General features: G+C 37.6%; 1 protein-coding gene across 1 annotated transcript in view; it reads left to right on the forward strand.

Annotated features, from left to right (window-relative positions):
• The window catches only part of BTNL8 (butyrophilin like 8), a 38,616-nt gene extending 21,936 nt beyond the window's left edge, over positions 1-16,680 (forward strand). The window contains exons 4-8 of the mRNA XM_037499619.1: positions 13,592-13,705; positions 14,443-14,463; positions 14,972-14,998; positions 15,283-15,309; positions 15,921-16,680. Coding sequence (XP_037355516.1) covers positions 13,592-13,705; positions 14,443-14,463; positions 14,972-14,998; positions 15,283-15,309; positions 15,921-16,561 — 830 coding nt within the window. The 3' untranslated portion in view covers positions 16,562-16,680. The remainder of the gene's footprint in view (positions 1-13,591; positions 13,706-14,442; positions 14,464-14,971; positions 14,999-15,282; positions 15,310-15,920) is intronic.
• Positions 16,681-18,107: the final 1,427 nt, after the last annotated feature.

An 18,107-nucleotide genomic window follows, 5' to 3' on the forward strand; every position in this document is an offset into this window, starting at 1 on the left:
GAGAAAATCAGTAAGGATAGAGAAAATATAAAAAAGATCCAAACAGAAGTCACAGAGATAAAGAATTCAGTGACTCAAAAATACAGTTGAAGACCTCATCAGTAAACTCAAGGAGACTAATGAAAGGATCCATCAGATAGAAGACCAGCAGAAAGACCAGCAAAAAGAGAAAAGAGTTGATAGAAATGAAGATGACATAAGAAAGATTTATAGGACAACATCAAGTGAACAGCATTCATATCATAAGGGGTTCCATAAGAAGATAGAGAGAAAGAAGCAGAAATCCTATTTGAAGAAATAATAGCTGATTTTCTTCTTAAGATTAGGTGCATGACAAGGATGTTCACTTTTACCACTACCTCTCAATACAGCTTTGGAAGTCCTAGCTAGAGCAATTAACAAGAGAAAGATACCAAAGAAATTCAAAGTTTAAAAAAGAAGTAAAATGATTATTATTTTCAGATGACATGATAGTATACTAAGAAAATTCTAAACACTCCACTAAAAAACTATTAGACAAAATAAACACATATAGTAAACTCAAAGACTACAAAAGCAACATACAAAAGTCTGTTCCACTCTTATATGCAACTAATAAACAAAAAGAGAAAGACATTTTTAAAATCCCATGTATAATAGCATCAAAAACTATTAAATAAACATACACTTGAAGGGTATGAGCATATACCTTTAAATAATATACATTGTTGTAAAACAAAATTACTAAAAGAAAAAGTACTCAATACCCTGAAATATACACAACAAAGGAGGGGAAAGTTCTATTCAATGAAAATTATAAGACACTGTTAAAAGAAATAGAATAAGACACAAGGAAATGGGATGATATTGCATGCTCACAAATTGGAAGAATTAACATGAATTGAGGATCCCTCTTACCCAAAGCAATATATAGACCCAGTGAAATCCATATCAAAGTTATTATGGAATTCTTCAAAGAAATATAAGATCATTACTTGTAATTTACATGGGAACACAAAACACCCTGAGTAGCCAAAGCCATCTTTAAAATAAAGAAGAGGAATGGTGGTATTACTCTCCTAGACTTCATAATATACTAGAGGGCTGTAGTAATAATAATAAAAAAAAAACTGTTGGAATAAAAATAGATATAGAGACCAATGGAATAGAATTGAAAGACTAGAAATAAATCCACATTTAATGGACAATTAATCTATGAACAAGATTCAAAGATATACAGTGGAGAAAGGAAAATATCTTTAACAAATTGTGCTGGGAAAACTGGACAGCCATATACAGGAAAAATGAAAATAAACTACTTTCTCATACCATAAACAAAAATGAATTAGTAATTAAATCCAAATGGATTTAACACTTTGAAGCAAGATCAGAAACCATAAAAATACATAGAAAAAACATGCAAAACACTCTATAACATTGGATCCAGAGATGTCTTCAAGGATTTGACTCCAAAGGCAAGGAAAGTATAAAAATAAACAAATGGGACTATATCAAACTAAAAAGCTTCTATACAGCAAAAGAAGCTATCATTAAAAGAAAAAAGACACCTTGCCAAACATGAGAAAATATTTGATCGCTCTGGTGCTTAAGCCCCTGCGCCACTGGGAGGCCCCCCATGAGAAAATATTTGAACACCATATATCTGACAAGGGGTTCATATCCAAGATCTTTAAAGAACTCAGAGAATTCAACAACAACAACAACAAAAAAAAAAACAAGCAAATATCCCATCAAAAATGGGCAGAAGAGCTGAATAGCACTTCTTCAAAGAAGATATACAGATGGACAACAGACACATGAAAAAAAAGTTACACATCATGTATCATCAGGGAAATGCAAATCAAAACTACAATGAGATACCACCTCACTTACATGAGAATGGTTTCCATATCAAAAAACCCAGAGACAACAAATGTTGACTAGAGTGTGGAAAGAGAGAAACCTTCTACATGGTTGATGGGAATGTAGCTTGGTCCAATCCTATGGAAATGATTTCTCAAAATATTAAAAATAGATATATCATGTGATCCCATCATTCCAGTACTAGGTATCTATCTGAAGAATACAAAATCACTAATTCAAAGGTGTAGATGCACTCCTATGTTCATTGCAGCACCATTTACAATAGCCAAGTTATGGAAACAACCTAAGTGACCAGCAAAGTAATAGTTGATTAAGAATATGTGATTAATATACACAATAGAGTAATACTTAGCTAATTAAGGGTGGACTTGCCATTTGCAACAACATGGATGGAACTGGAGGGGATTATCCTAAGTAAAATTAGTCAGAAGGAGAAAGACAAACACCAGATAATTTCACTTACATGTGGAATATAGAGAAATAAAACATAGGAATTGACAAAAGTAAACCAAAATAAACCTTAGAAATATTACTGCAGAAATGAGGCTATAAGAGGGTGAAGGAGAGTGGGAGTAGAGTAAATGGGGAGGGTGTCCAGTGGTCTATGGTCTATGGATGCATTGGAGTGGGTGTGTGCTGTGCTGATACTCATCAGAGAAGGTATGAGCCTATTCCCCTAAATTATATAGTGTTGTGAAGCAATGTTCCCTCAGTAACTTTTTTTACAAAAGGGTATAATAGGTGACCACTTCTCCAAACTGAAAAGAAACTGACATCCTGATTCAGAAGGTTCAAAACTTTCCAAACAGGGCCTCCCCGGTGGCGCAGCAGGTGAGCGCTGGGTTGCGAAGCTGCCCGCAGCCTCTGCAGCGCCGGTTCGATCCCCGGCTGCTCCCCGGCCACCAGAGGAGGGTCCCGCATGGCGCGCAGACCTCTCCTGCCACCCGCTGCTCCCCTCAGCAGTGTACTTCAGTCCTTCTGCCTCTTCTGCTCCCCGCTCTGGCTCTGGTGAATTCTCTCACCCTCCCGCGCTTCTGACTGTACCCAGTGCTTGTATAAATAAATAAATAAAAATAAATCTTTAAAAAAAAAAAAAAAACTTTCCAAACAAAATAAAGCCAAAGAGATGCAGACCAAGGCACATTATAATTAAAATAGCAACAATTAAGATAAAGGGAGAATCATTACAGTCAGAAAAAGCAAGTAGTCACATATATGATAACACCCAAAAGAATATCATGGATCTCTTATCAGAATCTTTTTTTTTAAGATTTATTTATTTTTATACAAGAACCTGGGTACAGGCCAGATGCACGGGAGGGTGAAAAGATCCACCAAAGACAGAGCGGGGAACAGAACAGGCAGACTGAGGAAATACATTGCTGAGGGGAGCAGCAGGAGAGACAGAAGAGGTCTGCTTCGCCATGTTGGTTAGCCTCCTTGCTGACCACTCACCGGGAATCAAACTTATGCTGCAGTGACTGGCAATAGCTTGATAGCACTGTCTTTAACCCCTGCGCCACCAGGGAGACCTCTTCTTGAATTTACTTGTTTTGTGACCCAGTATGGACTCTATCCTCAAGAATGTTCTTGAGAAGGATACATAGTTAGCTTTTTGTTGGGTGGAATGTCCTATAAATATCTACTGTTGAATGAGAGCTTTGGCAATTCGGGGTTTTTTGTGATTTCATATGAATTTCATCAAAAATCTGCAAAGAGCTGATGAGACTCAACAACAACAAAGAAAATAACCCAGTCAAAAAATGGGCAGAAGAGCTAAAAAGAAACTTCTCTGGCCAACAGGCATATGAAAAAAATGTTCAACATCACTTGTAATCAGGGAAATGCAAATCAAAACTACCATGAGATACCATCTTACACCAGTGAGAATGGCACATATTAAAAAAACTAGCAACAACAAATGTTGGCGAGGGTGTGGAGAAAAAGGAACTCTCCTGCACTGTTGGTGGGAGTGCAAACTGGTCCAACCACTATGGAGAGCTGTGTGGAGATTTCTGGACCTACTAAACATAGAGCTTCCATATGATCCAGCAATTCCACTCCTAGGTATTTACCCAAAGGACACAGAAACATCAATTCCAAAGAGCACCTGCACCCCTATGTTTATAGCAGCACTGTTTACAATAGCTAAGCTTTGGAAACGGCCCAAATGCCCAAAAATAGATGACTGGCTCAAGAAGATGTGGTACATATATACCATGGAATATTACTCAGCATTCAAAAAAGATAAACACATGCAATTTGCAGCAACATGGATGGCGCTGGAAGGGATCATGCTTAGTGAAATAAGCCAAAAAGAAAAAGAAAAATACCAGATGGTCTCACTCATAGCAGGAATCTAGAAAACTTAAATAAGGGACCACGAAAATGAATAACTATAAGAAAGTGAAAATCAAAATCAACAAAAAACTATGAACCAGAGACACTTTTTGGGGGTGGGGGGCGGGAGGGGAGGGATTGGGCTCAGAATGGGGGGGTTGCAATTGTATGGGGAATATAAAAATAAAATTTATTATAAAAAAAATAAAAAATAAATAATGCAAACTGACAAAAAAATAAATAAATAAATAAATAAATATCTACTGAGCCCATCTTTTTATTTATTAATATACATATATATTTTACATCGTTGTTAATTTTTGTACAATGTTTGCTTGCTCCTCTCAGTTGTAGTCCCTGTAAAATTTCCACCACCAATTCACCTGTGTACCATAGTCCCTTGTTCCCTTCCTTTGTTCTCTTCCCTCCCCTGTTTTGATTTCTCTTCTTCCCTGCCCCTGAAGAATGTCCCTGATTTATAGTTGCCTGTTAATTTTGTTTAATTATTATTAATTTTTCCTGATCCCTTATTTGATTCTGCTATATTCCTCCTATAAGTGAAATCATCTAATATTTCTCTTTTTCCTTCTGGCTTATTTCACTGAGCATCAGTATTGCTGCAAATGACATGTTTATCTTTTTAATTGCTGAATAGTATTCCATGTTTATATATACCATGTCTTCTTGATCCAGTCATCTATTTTGGGGCATTTGGGTTGTTTCCATATCTTTCCTATTGTAAATAGTGCTGCAGGTATCCTTTTGAAAATTAATGTTTTTGTGTTCTTTGGGTAGATTCCTAGCAGTGGAATTGCTGGGTCATATGGTTGCTCCTGTTTGAGTAGTTGAAGGAAACTTCACAGAGCTTTCCATAGTATTTGGACCAGTTTGCTTTCCCACCAGCAGTGTAGGAGAGTTCCTTTTTCTCCACATCCTCACCAACATTTGTTGTTGCTAGTTTTTTTATTTTTATTATTTTTTAAAAGATTTATTTATACAAGAACCGGGGTACAGGCCAGATGCGTGGGCAGGTGAGAGGATTCACCAGAGACAGAGTGGGGAGCAGAACGGGCAGAAGGATGGAAGACACTGCTGAGGGGAGCAGCGGGCATGACAGGAGAGGGCTGTAGTGCCACGTGGGACCCTTGCCAGCTAGCAGGGATCAAACCCACGCTGCAGAGGCTTAGGACAGCTTCACAGCGTGGTGCTCAACTACCTGCGCCACCAGGGGAGGCCCACTAGCTTTTTTAATATGTGCCATTCTCACTGGTGTAAGATAGTATCTCAATGTGGTTTTGATTGCCATTTCCCTGATTATAAGCAATGTTGAACATTTTTTCATATACCTGCTGTCCATTTGCCTGTGAACACTTGTGTCTTTTGAGCCTTTCTGCCCATTTTTGACTGAATTGTTTACTTTGTTCTTATTGAGTCATGTGAGTTCTTTGTATATCTTTGTGGTCAGTCCCTTATCAGTTGGATGGAGTGCAAACATTTTTTCCCAATCAGTGGGGTGCCTCTTGGTTTTGGTTAATGTCTCTTTTGCTATACATAAACTTTATAGTTTGATATAATCCCAGCTGTTTTTAAAAATTCCTTCATTTTCTTTGTTTTAGGGAATAAGGCTTTAAAGATGTTACAGAGTTGTATGTCATGTAATGTTTTACCTATATTTTCTTCTGTGTATTTTATGGTTTCAGGTCATATGTTCAATTCTTTTATCCATTTTGTGTTGGGTTTTGTGCATGGTGTGAGGTAGTGGTCTAGTCATTCTTTTGCATATGGTGATCTAGTTTTCCTAGCACCATTTATGAATAAACTGTCCTTGATCCATTGTTTCTTCTTTGCTCCTTTTTAAAGATCAGTTATCCAGATATGTGTGGCTTTATTTCTGGGTTTTCCATTCGATGCCATTGGTCTGTGTGTCTGTTTTTGTTCCAGTACCATACTGTTTTAATTATTATGGCTTTGTAGTATATTTTGATGTCTGAGCATGTGATACCTCTATTATCCTTCTTTTTATTCAGGAGAGCTTTGGCTATTCGAAGTTCTTTGTGGCTCCATATGAATTTCATCAATATTTGTTCTCTTTCTTTGAAGAAAGTCATTGAGATTTTTATTGGAATAGTGTTGAATCTGAAAATTGCTTTTGGTAGGATGACCCTTTTATTTATGTTAATTCTTCCTATCCACAAGCAGGGGATGTCTTTCCATTTCTTTGCATCTTCTATTTCTTTTACCAATGTTTCATAATTTTCTTTGTATAGGTCACTCACCTCCTTTGTTAGGTTTATTCCCAGCAATTTTTTTTGTTTCAATTATAAATGGGATGGTTTCCTTAATTTCTTATTCTTCAAATTGATTGTTTGCATATAGGAAGGCTACTGATTTTATGTTTTGATTGTGTATCCTGCTACTTTACTAAAACGGGTTTATTATTTTAATGAGTTTTTCTGTGGACTTTTTAGGGTTCTCCATGTATATTATCATATCATCTGCAAATAGTGATAGTTTTACTTCTTCTTTCCCTATTTGGATTCCTTGTATGTCTTTCTCTTATTTTAGTGCTCTGGCTGGGACTTCCAGTATTATATTGAAAAGCAGTGGCAAGAATGGACATCTTGTTTTGTTCCTGATCTTAAAGGAAAAGCTTTCAGATTTTCTCCATTGAAAATAACATTGGCTGTGGGTTTGTCATATATGGCTTTTATTGTATGCATCTTTTTTCTATCCCAAGAATTTCAAGGGCCTTCATCATAAACATATGTGGCACTTTGCCAAAGCTTTCTCAGCATGCATTGGTATGATCATATGGTTTTTATTTTTCTTTTTGTTGTGTTGGATTATATTAATTGATTTTTGGGTGTTGAACCATCATTTTGCCCATGGAATAAATTCCACTATTTCGTGATGTAGTATCCTCTTTATGTATTGTTGGATTCTGTTGGTGAGGAATTTTTTTGAGGATTTTTGCATCTATGTTCATTAGGGAGATTGTCCTATAGTTTTCTTTTTGTGTTTTTGTTTGGTTTTGATGTAATGTTGACTTTATAAAAACGAATTTGGTAGTATTCCTTCTTTCTCAATTTTTTGAAAGAGTTTGTGTAGAAAAGGTACTAGTGTATTTCTGAATGTTTGCCAGCCTTCATTTGTGAAGCTGTCTGGTGCTGTGCTTTTGTTTATGGAGAGGGTTTTGTTTACTGTTTCAATCTCAAGGCTTATAATTGGTCTATTTAAGTATTCTCTTTCTTCTTTATCTATCTTTATATGATTATATAATTCTAGGAAACTGTATGTCTCTTCTAGATTGTTGAACTTGTTTGCATATAAATGGTCATACTAATCTCTGATTACTCTTTTGAGTTCTGCTGAGTCTGTTGAAATTTCCCCTCTTTCATTTATGATCCTATTTATTTGTGTTTTCTCCCATTTTTTTCTTCATGAGCCTTGCTAGAGGTTTGTCTATTTTATTTACTTTGTTGGAAGAACCAGCTTTTGGTTTTGTTGATCTTTTGGATTATTTTTTTTTATTTTTTATTATTTTTTAAAAGATTTATTTATTTATACAAGAACCAGGGTACAGGCCAGGTGCACAAGAGGGTGAGAGGATTCACCAGAGACAGAGCGGGGAACAGAACAGGCAAACTGATGAAATACACTGCTGAGGGGAGCAGCAGGTGAGACAGGAGAGGTCTGCGCACCATGTGGGACCCTCGCCGGCCGGCTGGGATAGAACTGACAGCTGCAGACAGCTTCACAGTGCTGCACTCAACCACCTGCGCCACCAGGGGAGGCCCCAGATTATTATTTTTAATTTCTATTTTATTTATTTCTGCTTTGATTTTTATTATTTCTTTCTTCTCCTGGCTTTGGGATTTTTTATTGTTCTTTTTCTAGTTCTTTGAGATGGAGGTTAGGTTGCTTCTTTAATTTCTTTCTTGTTTCTTAACATGAGCCTGTATTTTTATATACTTTCCTCTTATTACTGAATTTGCTGTGCCCCATAAATTCTGGAAAGTTGTGTCCTTATTGTCTTTCATCTCAAAGTATTCTTTAATGTCTTCTTTGATCTTCTCTTTATTCTAAAAGTCTTCCAGTAATATGGGTTTCAATCTCTATGATGTGAGAGGGTTCCTTGCTTTCTTTTCATGGCTTATTTCTAGTTTGATGTCTTTTATCAGAGAAGATGTGGTACAATTTTGGTATGATTTTCATCTTAATGTATGTTGATGTTTTTCTTGTGGTCCAATACGTGATCAATCCTGGAGACTGATTTGTGTGCACTTGAGAAAAATGTGTACTTGGATTTTTGGGGGTGCAGTGTCCTATAGATAGCTGTTAAGCCAATGAGGTCTAGATCTTTATTTAGGGATCTAGTATTCTTGTTTAGTTTTGTCTCGTTGATCTGTCCATTGGTGAGAGTGGAGTGTTGAAGTCTCCTGCTACATATGTGTTTTCTCTAATGCCTGTTTTCAGAGCTGATAATAATTGTCTGTTATAATTTGGTGCTCCTTTATTTGGTAAGTATATGTTGATGAGTGTTATATCCTCCTGATGTATTGTCCCCTTAATCATAATGTAGTGACCATCTATGTCTCTTTTTACCTTTTTTAGGCTGAAGTGTATTTTATCTGATGTAAATATGGATGTTCCTGCCTTCTTTTTTGGTCCATTTGTTTGTAGGATTGTTTTCCAATCTTTTACTTTCAATCTCTATTTATTTTTTGTAGTAAAATGTGCTTCCTGTAAACAGAAGATTGGATTTTGTTTTTCAATTCAACCTGCTACTCTGTGTCTTTTTATTGATAAGTTTAATCTATTTACATTTAGGGTTAATACTGATATGCTGGTGTCCATATTTGCCATTTTGTTTGTCTTTTTTGTGATTCCTTTCCATATCTTATTCTGTTCTTCCTCTTCATTCCTCTTTCGGTTTTAGGGCTTCTTGTAATGTTTTTAGGAGTGTAAGTTTAGTAGTAAAGGATTTCTAGAGATTCTGTTTGTCTGAGAAGGTCCTTATTTTTCCTTCATAGAGGAAAGAGCTTTGCAGGGCAAAGTATTCTTGGTTGGCATTTGTCAACTTTGAGCTTGTTAAATATATCACTTCATTCTCTTCTTGCTGATAGTGTTTCTTCATAGAAGTCTGATGTCAGCCCGATTTGTTTTCCTTTATAGGTTATCTATTTCCTCTTCCCCTTCAGCTTCATTATTTTTTCCTTGTGTTAGACTCCTGTAAGCTTTACTATTATGTGTCTTGCTGTAGTTTTTCTTTGTGGTAATTTGGTGTTCTTTTAGCTTCCTGTATGCCTATTTTCATCTCCTTCTTCATGCTTGGGAAGTTCTCTCTGATTATCTCCTTGAATAGTTTTGAATAGTTTCTTGGTTCCTTTGTCTCAGCACCTTCTGGGATCCTATAACTTATATTTCCTTTCCTAATGGTGCCAGATACTTCTCAAAGTGTTTCTTCATTCTTTTTCCTTTGTAATTCTCTTTTTCCTTTTCTTTTTTGGTTCTTTTTATATCTGTATCTTCAAGAGTACTGATTCATTCTTCCATTTTATCAATTCTGTTTTTGTTACTTTTCCCAGGGCTCTTTAGCTCCTCCATTAGTCTTTTAATGTCCTGGGTTTCTTTCATTTCCTTCTTTAAAGAAACAATTTCATTTTTCATTTCATTAATTTTATTTCTCATATCATTCTTTTTCTCTTCATCTTCTTTATATTATTTAATCATGGTGATTCTAAATTAATCTTAAGTTAATCATGGTGATTCTATATATCAGGCAGAGAAGTTATTCCATGTCATTGTTGTTGAGTTCTTGTGGCTGATTTTCTTTTTGTGGTGTCCTTCTGCCTTGGTTATTTGTATTTTTCTTTCTCCTTGCATTTGTTTTTGAATTTGTTCCATGTGCTGGGCCACTGTTACCTACTCTGGCAGGCATCTCTTCAGGGTGCTCCTACTGAGACATTGGGGACTGGTGGCCAAACTGAGTCATGCTAGACTTTACAAGGACAGTGATGCTGTGGATGGATTGATGGGCACTATCTCTGAAGATCACTTGAGTCTCTGTGTGCTGCTGGTCTCTTCCCTTACATTCATACCTTATCCTTTGTTTCTGAGCCCTTTCTCTGCCTTAACTCAGTTCCTGAAGAGGGGCACAGGGTCTCCTCCTCTAAAAGCCTTGCAGGCTGGCCTGTGCTTTTCTGGAACCCAATATTCACCTTGATGGTGGAGCCCTCCCTCTGCCTGTACTCAGTTATGAAAGGGGGTGACAGGGTATCCAAACTCCAGCAACCTTGCAGGCAGGCCCATGTTTTCCTGGGAGGCAGAAGTGGGAATAGTTCTAAGTACGTTTTATGAGGCCAACATTACCCTGAAAACAAAAGCACGCAAGAACATTACCATAAAAGCAATCTATAGAACAGTATTCCTGATGAACTTTGATGTAAAAATCCTCAAGAAAATCTTAGAAACTGAAATGCAATAAAAAGGCTCACACACTATGACTGAGTGGGATTTGAGAGATGTAAGGATATTTCAAAATGCACAAACAATCAATGTAATTAACTAACATCAACAACAGGAAAAATAAAAATCATATAGTTATATCAATAGATGAACAGAAAGATTTTGACAAGATTCAACATACATTTATGATAGAAACATACCTCAACATTATAAAGAACAAAAATGACAAACCCACAACTAGCATGATACACAGTGGTGAAAATGAAAGTTTTTTCTCCTAAAATCAGGTACAAAACAAAGATACTCACTTTTACCACTATCATTCATCATGTTATAGAAGTTCTAACTAGGTTAATTAGGCCAGAGAAAGATACAAAAGGAATACAAATTGGAAAAGAACATGTAAAACTACCACCATTTGCAGATGATTTGCTGATACACATAGATTCCACATTAAAAAAAAAAACTTATTAAAAACAAAACACAGTGCAATAAAGTGACAGACTACAAAATCAATATACTAAAGTCTTTTTTGTTCCTATATGCAAACAATAAACTAGAACAGAAAAAAAAAAGTCATACTGGAAATTGCATCAAAAAATTAAGTACATGGGGATTATAATTTTCTCAATACTTGAAAGTAAAACCAAGATAAATTTCAACATGCAGGAACCTAGAAATAGAAGAAACTTTTTATAAATCTAGAAACTAAATAGAGTCTAATTGATATCATAAAAAACTATCTAAAAATTCCTATAGCAAGCATCCTATCTAACAGTATGCCATTTATAATTGTGAACTTTATAACAATGAATATTAAACAGTGTTGTTCGACACTATACTCAATTACTAGCCATACAATAAAGAAGAATACAATCACAAATGAGCTAAAACATTTATTTATTTATTTATTTTAGTTTTCTCTATTTTTTTGAGGTTATTTTATTATTATTAATTTTTTAAAAAGGTTTATTTATTTATGTAAGAACCATTATACAGGCCAGATGTGTGGGAGGGTGAGAGGATTCACCAGAGACAGAGGGGGGAGCAGAACAGACAGAATGATGAAACACACTGCTGAGGGGAGCAGCAGATGCAACAGGAGAGGTCTGCTGCACCATGTGGGATTCTCGCCAGCTGGCCGGGATCAAACCCGCGCTGCAGAGGCTGCAGACAGCTTCACATTGTGGCACTCAATGGCCTGTGCCACCAGGGAGGCTCTTTTTTATTATTATATTTTAATAATTTTATTTTTTATATATTTTTCCATCGTTCTGAGATGCTTTCTCATCCCAGTTATAGTGCCCATGAAATTCCCACCACCAATTCACCCATATGTGGTCACCATAGTCCTCTTCCCACCCGTTTTGCTCCTACTCCCTTTTTCTACCCTGCAGAATGTCTCTGGTTTATAGTTGCTTGTTGATTTTTATTTCCACTTTATTATAATAACTTTTTTTCCCTGATCCCTTATTTGGATCCTCTACATTCCTCCTATAATTGATAACATTCAGTATTTTTCTTTTTCTTTCTGGCTTATTTCACTGAGCATGATCCCTTCCAGCTCCATCCATTTTGCTGTGAATGGCATGGGTTTATCTTTTTGATTGCTGAATAGTATTCCATTTGTGTTTATATACCACATCTTCTTTGTGTATATAAACCCTATTGTGTATATATACCACAGTCATCTATTTTTGGGCATTTGGGTTGTTTCTATAGCTTACCTGTTGTAACTAGTGCTGCAATAAACATAGAAGTGCAGGTGTCTTTTTCAATGAATGTTTTTGTGTCCTTTAGGTAGATATCTAGGAGTGGAATTGCTGGATCTGACCCATGTGCCTCCTCCAGGTCTCCTTCTGCTCTCCATCCTGCTTCCTTCCTCAGTTTCTTCTCCAGCTTTTTCTCCTCCCTGTTCAGTTCCACCCTCCTTTGGGTGGGGTAGGGAACCTGGGACTCCCCTTTTTCTGGGCACCACCCTGTTACAAAAGGGCACCAAGAACAACTAAAAAAAGGAGAAAGATGTAACTTCTTTCAGGTAACAAGATGTATAATTTTAAAGTTGTCATTTCCCAGAATTGGTCTATATAGTTAATATTTTTCTATTGAAAGTCTCAACAAAGTTTTTGAACCAGAAAAATTCTAAATGTATGTGACTACAAAATTTGCTGAGAATGTTTGAGACACAGTAACATCTGAAAAAATTGGAGACATTTAGTCTAATATATACCAATAGAGCTGTGATTATATAGTCAAAAGTATATGTCAGTCAAGATGATAATGTCAGTCAAGACAGATCAGTGGACAATGGCACAAAACAAAGATCAGGAAACAATCTATTTCTGAATAGAAGTTTGATGTGACATGTTGCATCAGCAACACCACAGTGATAAAGAAAGGAAACAAGAGTCAGGGAGTAGGATGTAAAATGAATGCTCAAGAGCAAGATCTTGGCCTTTTTATTGACAGAGAAAAGGGTGGGTTAAACTGAATACTGGATTTTGGGCTTTAAGGAGAGTGAATCTGCTCATATACTCCTGACCCCCACCCACGGCTCCAAGGTGTCCCACTAACAGCCCCCTGGGTGTTCCCGGTCATACCTCGGGATGTATACCCATTGCCCCAGGTGTGTGAATTGGTTAAGTAATGATACTGGCATAGTTGTTATCGCTTGAGGAAAAAAAATGAAATCAAACTTTATTATCATTTTATATACAAAAATAAAATACAGATAGAGCAGAACTTATGATGTATACCCATTGCAATGATTTAAACATAAAGAAAAATTATAGAAAATTGTCTTTTTTTAATCTTGTGGTATGAGATGATTCCCCGGGAATCATCTGAGATGATTAACTGGGAATCAAGCTGTGTTTTTGTTCAAAACTGACTGAAGGGGTCTCTGTGGACTGTTTTTCAGAGACTTTTTTCCAGCCCTCACCCTGGCGCCTGCCGTCTATTTTACTGGGAGTACTCTGCTTTGTCCTGTGTATTGGTGTCACTGGTCTAGGAATTTTCCTCTACAAATCCCAAGGTAAGTGAGTGAGAGAAGTGTGGCCTTGCGACCAATTCACGCACCTAGTGAGGCTTGATCAGGATATTCTCACTTGCCTCCGTGGTGTTTTCTCTCAACCTCAGGCTCCAAGGCCCCATCAGTTGAGCCACAGAGACCACAGTCAACACCCTCTTCCGGATTAGCCCAAAGTGTTTCCTGTAGGTAATGGCAGCCCCACTAGGCCTCTCCTGCCCCACAGAGGGCCCAGAATTAGGGAAAGACTGGTTTTCAGTACCTACAGGGCAGGCATAAATTTCTAAAAAACTATCAAAACTCCAGTAAAAAAAAAAAAAGTTTCAATGTAGTTGCAAAAACTTCATATCAGAGGAAATAAAAGTGAAGACAACAAGGTAAAACAATATTCACTTTCAATAAGACTTTTTACCTAAATAAATAAATTTCTCATTATAGGTGATGCTTCCCCCTCACATTGTGTGCCTTACCCCTTCTCTCATGCCAGCAGCCTTCTTCCTCATACCCCCATCCACCTCCACAGCATCCCTGATGCTAGCCCCTCGTTTTAGTGTGAATGTTCTGATCTCTTATTTTGTCCCAGACCGAGATACTCATTAGAGGGTGAAGGTGGGCACAAAAGGGAGCTCAAAGGTTGCTCTTGCTCTTCACTCAGAGCTTGTCCTCCTAAGCAGGAGGCCAGGGCTGTGCTTCTACCTTGTACACTCCTGTGTTCCCCACTGAATATTGTCTTTCTGTTTCAGAGAAAAACCAGACAGAATTGGGTAAGTGTTTTGTCATGTTCTGAGCTTTCAAACCCAGTTCTCCTGGGTCCCTCCTATTGTGCGGTTTGAGCCATCTCTATGTTCTCTTGACTTTATAATGGGAAAAATCAAGGGAAGACAAAGGGAAAGCTGTTTCATCTTTCTATCCATTACTAGTGCATTCATCCTGGATATTTGGTGTTTGTGATGGGCATTTGAATATCAAACCGCCAAAAACTGTCTGCAAATTTTCCCTTTTGTATTTTTTGTGGGGGAAGGAAACTTAGGTTTCTGAGAATGTGTGACCCAAATGTGGGGATGAGCCTGTGTGGTGTCTCCCTCTACCTCCTCCCTGGGCTGTTGCCTGGAGTCTTTATCCAGGCTTGTATCAGCCACAGAATATTCTGGGTTTTTGTGTGTGTGTGTCATGGAAACTTCATGGAAAAACTGGGGAAGAATATTATCCAGAGTTTTCCTTTATGGATCCCTGTTCTGTGATGTGAACCTCTTCTGTGTTTTCTGTTTTCAGACTGGAGAAGGGAATACAAACAAGCAGGTGAGAGAAGCCACTCCCCTAAGGCCCCTATTTATGGTCCCATACCAGTCCCTAGGTTTCTTGAGCCCTGAGATTCATGAGTCTTTAAAGTCTCTGATGGGAACCCTGAAACTTGTCTGAAGATCTTGGGAGAGGTGAATTTTATAGAGAATCCCCATGGCTTTCATCAAATCTCTGTGGGACCTGTGACACTCAAAAAGGTCAACACCCTTACTCTCCCCTCTCCCTGTCTCTTGCTCCCCCGTGTAAGAAATGACCTCTTTACTCTCTCTGCTTATTTTCAGAATGGAAAGAGGCCCGGAAACATGCAGGTACCAACTCCTACTGAGGGAATGATAGTGGAACAGAACCTCAGAGGGTGTGGGAGAGGGAGCTGATCAGTGTCAGAGAAGGAGATGCAGAGGAAGAGCAAGGCCCACCTGGCCTGCAAATGATGATCTGTGATGCCCCAATCCACCACAGGGTGCAGCTTCCTCAGACACAATTCCCAGCTTAGATTTAAGAGGGGAGAGCGCAGGGGCTAGGTCAGCCAGATGGTGGTTGCAATAAAGTCCCAGGGAATTGAGGACACTAGTGAGGGACTGGACTGAGGGGAATGAGTAAAGTTGTCAGGACTGAGGATGAGAGAAAGGGAGATAAATAGAACAATTAAGGTCTTCCAAAGTCAATACATGAAGGCACATTAGTAAGCTTAGGACAGTACAGAAGTCAGACCCTTACAGTAGGGCATCTGCAGCCATTGCTGAAGACCCAAGCTGCCCTGGACATGAGGGAGGGACTGGAAGGACAGTGTATGATGGAGACTTTGGCTCTGGGATCCCCCCTGGTACCCCCTGACCCAGTCTGTAGTGGGAGAGGCTGACCTCTGGGCCTAGCCAGTTCCCTTCAGAGTAATTCATCCTTTCTCCCCAACCATCACCAGTGGAGGTGACTCTGGATCCAGATACGGCTCATCCTCAGCTTGGGATTTCTGATCTGAAAGCTGTGACTTATATGATTTTTCACCAGAGTGTGCCCTACTCAGAGAAGAGATTCTGGAGGAAATGTGTGGTGGCGTCTCAGGGTTTCCAGGAAGGGAAACATTACTGGGAGGTGGACGTGGGACACAATAAACAGTGGGGGTTGGGCATCTGCCGGGATGATGTTGACAGAAAGATGTATTTTGATATTTTGTCTCCCAAAAATGGGCACTGGGTGCTGAGACTGGGTAAAGAACATGAGTATTTCACATTGAGTCCTGATAGAATTGACCTATCTCCGAGAATCCCCCCTACACGAGTGGGGATCTTCCTGGACTATGAAGGTGGGTCCATCTCCTTCTTCAATATAAATGATCAGTCCCTCATTTGTACCCTGGAACATGAATTTGAAGGGTTATTGAGGCCTTACATCCTGCGTGAAGCATATGGTGCAACTCCCATATTCATCTGTCATGTGCCCCAGAGATCGGAGGAAGAAGACCCTTCTCAAAGGACCTCCAGAACCCCAAACACAGACAACTCAGACTCCTCTGCGCAGGTGACCACACCCTTCCTTTCTGGGAGTGATGCCCAGAGGGACTAACTCCTCACACTACCCTCTAGGACACTGGGGTTTCTCTCAGGCTCCAGAATTGGGCAGCATCAGCAGAGATGGCTTCAGGTGAAGGGAATTCATACTGCCCTGAGGTGGGGAGGGAAGAAGACTGACAGTGAATTCAGTTTGTGCCAACTCTTTACAGCCAATGACTTTTTGCAAGTAAAAACCTCTCCGGCTTCTCATCTCTTCAAAAAAAGTGTAATAATTCCCATCTCAGGGTCACAAGGAAGACTAAAGAGACAGTGACTGTGAATCGTAATTGTTTCTTATGCATGGAAAAATATCTGCTAATTATACATTCTTTATGTTCTTATTAAACTGTTTTTTGAAACAAGATCTGTTTATTTGTTTCATATTAATTCACCCTTCTCTATTCCAAATAATCAATGAAAGAATTATTGAATAGCTCTCCTGTGCCATGCCCAAACTCCTGGCACAACATATTCTACGAAGTCTGCTTTACCCTGACAACAAAGTTAAACAGTGCAAGAACAGAAAGGAAAACTACATCCATAGCCCTCAAAAACTTAGATGCAATCATTCTAAATAAACTTTTATCAGATTAAAATCCTTATATTCAAAGGACAATATATCACTACTGAATGTTGTCCCAAGACTGCAGGATTGGTGTAATATTCAAACATCTACCAGTGTAATTTACCACATTAATGAAATTAATAAGGAAACTATATGATCACCTCAATAGTTGCAGAAGAATGAATATGACAAATCCAACATCCACTAGTAACAGAAATTTGCAAACAAAGATATAAAAATGCCTGTTAGGCACACCAAAAGATGCTCAATGTCATTAGATAGTAAGAAAATATAAATTAAAATCAAAGAAAGATACTATAAACATCTATTAGAATAAGTTAAATAAAATATACTGACCACATGAAGTGTTGGCAAGAGTAGACATACTGAAACTCATACACTGCTGATCACTACTTTAGAAAACTGTTTGGCAGTTTCTTTAAAAGTTAAAGATCCACTTATCATGTGGTCTTTCTATTCCACTTTAAGTATTTGTCAAGAGAAAAGGAAATACATGAATGTTCATGGCAGCTTTATTGGTAATAGCTCCAAATTGAAAACACCCAAACCCACCAACAGATAAATGGATAAACAAAACAGTATAGCCATGCAATGAAATACTACTCAGCAATAAAAGCAAATGACAATATGGATAAACATCACATGGATAAATTTTAATATAATTATTCCAAGTGAAAGCAGTTAGACCCCAAAATTATACCTACTATATAAATATATATGCATATAACTATATATAAAACTATTAACTATATAATATATAGACCTCTAATATATATAACTCTCTCTATGACTCTCTAACTATATATAATATATATATAACTATATAATCTATATAACTATATAATATATGTAATATATGTTATTCCAAGTTAAAGAAGTTAGACCCCAAAATTATACCTACTGTATATATATAACTATATATAACTATAGCTATATATAATATATATATATATATAACTTTTATAAAACCCTA

The sequence above is a fragment of the Talpa occidentalis genome, unplaced genomic scaffold (genome assembly GCF_014898055.3).
Source record: "Talpa occidentalis isolate TD23 unplaced genomic scaffold, MPIMG_talOcc4v2.1 talOcc4.9, whole genome shotgun sequence".
Lineage (NCBI taxonomy): Eukaryota > Metazoa > Chordata > Mammalia > Eulipotyphla > Talpidae > Talpa > Talpa occidentalis.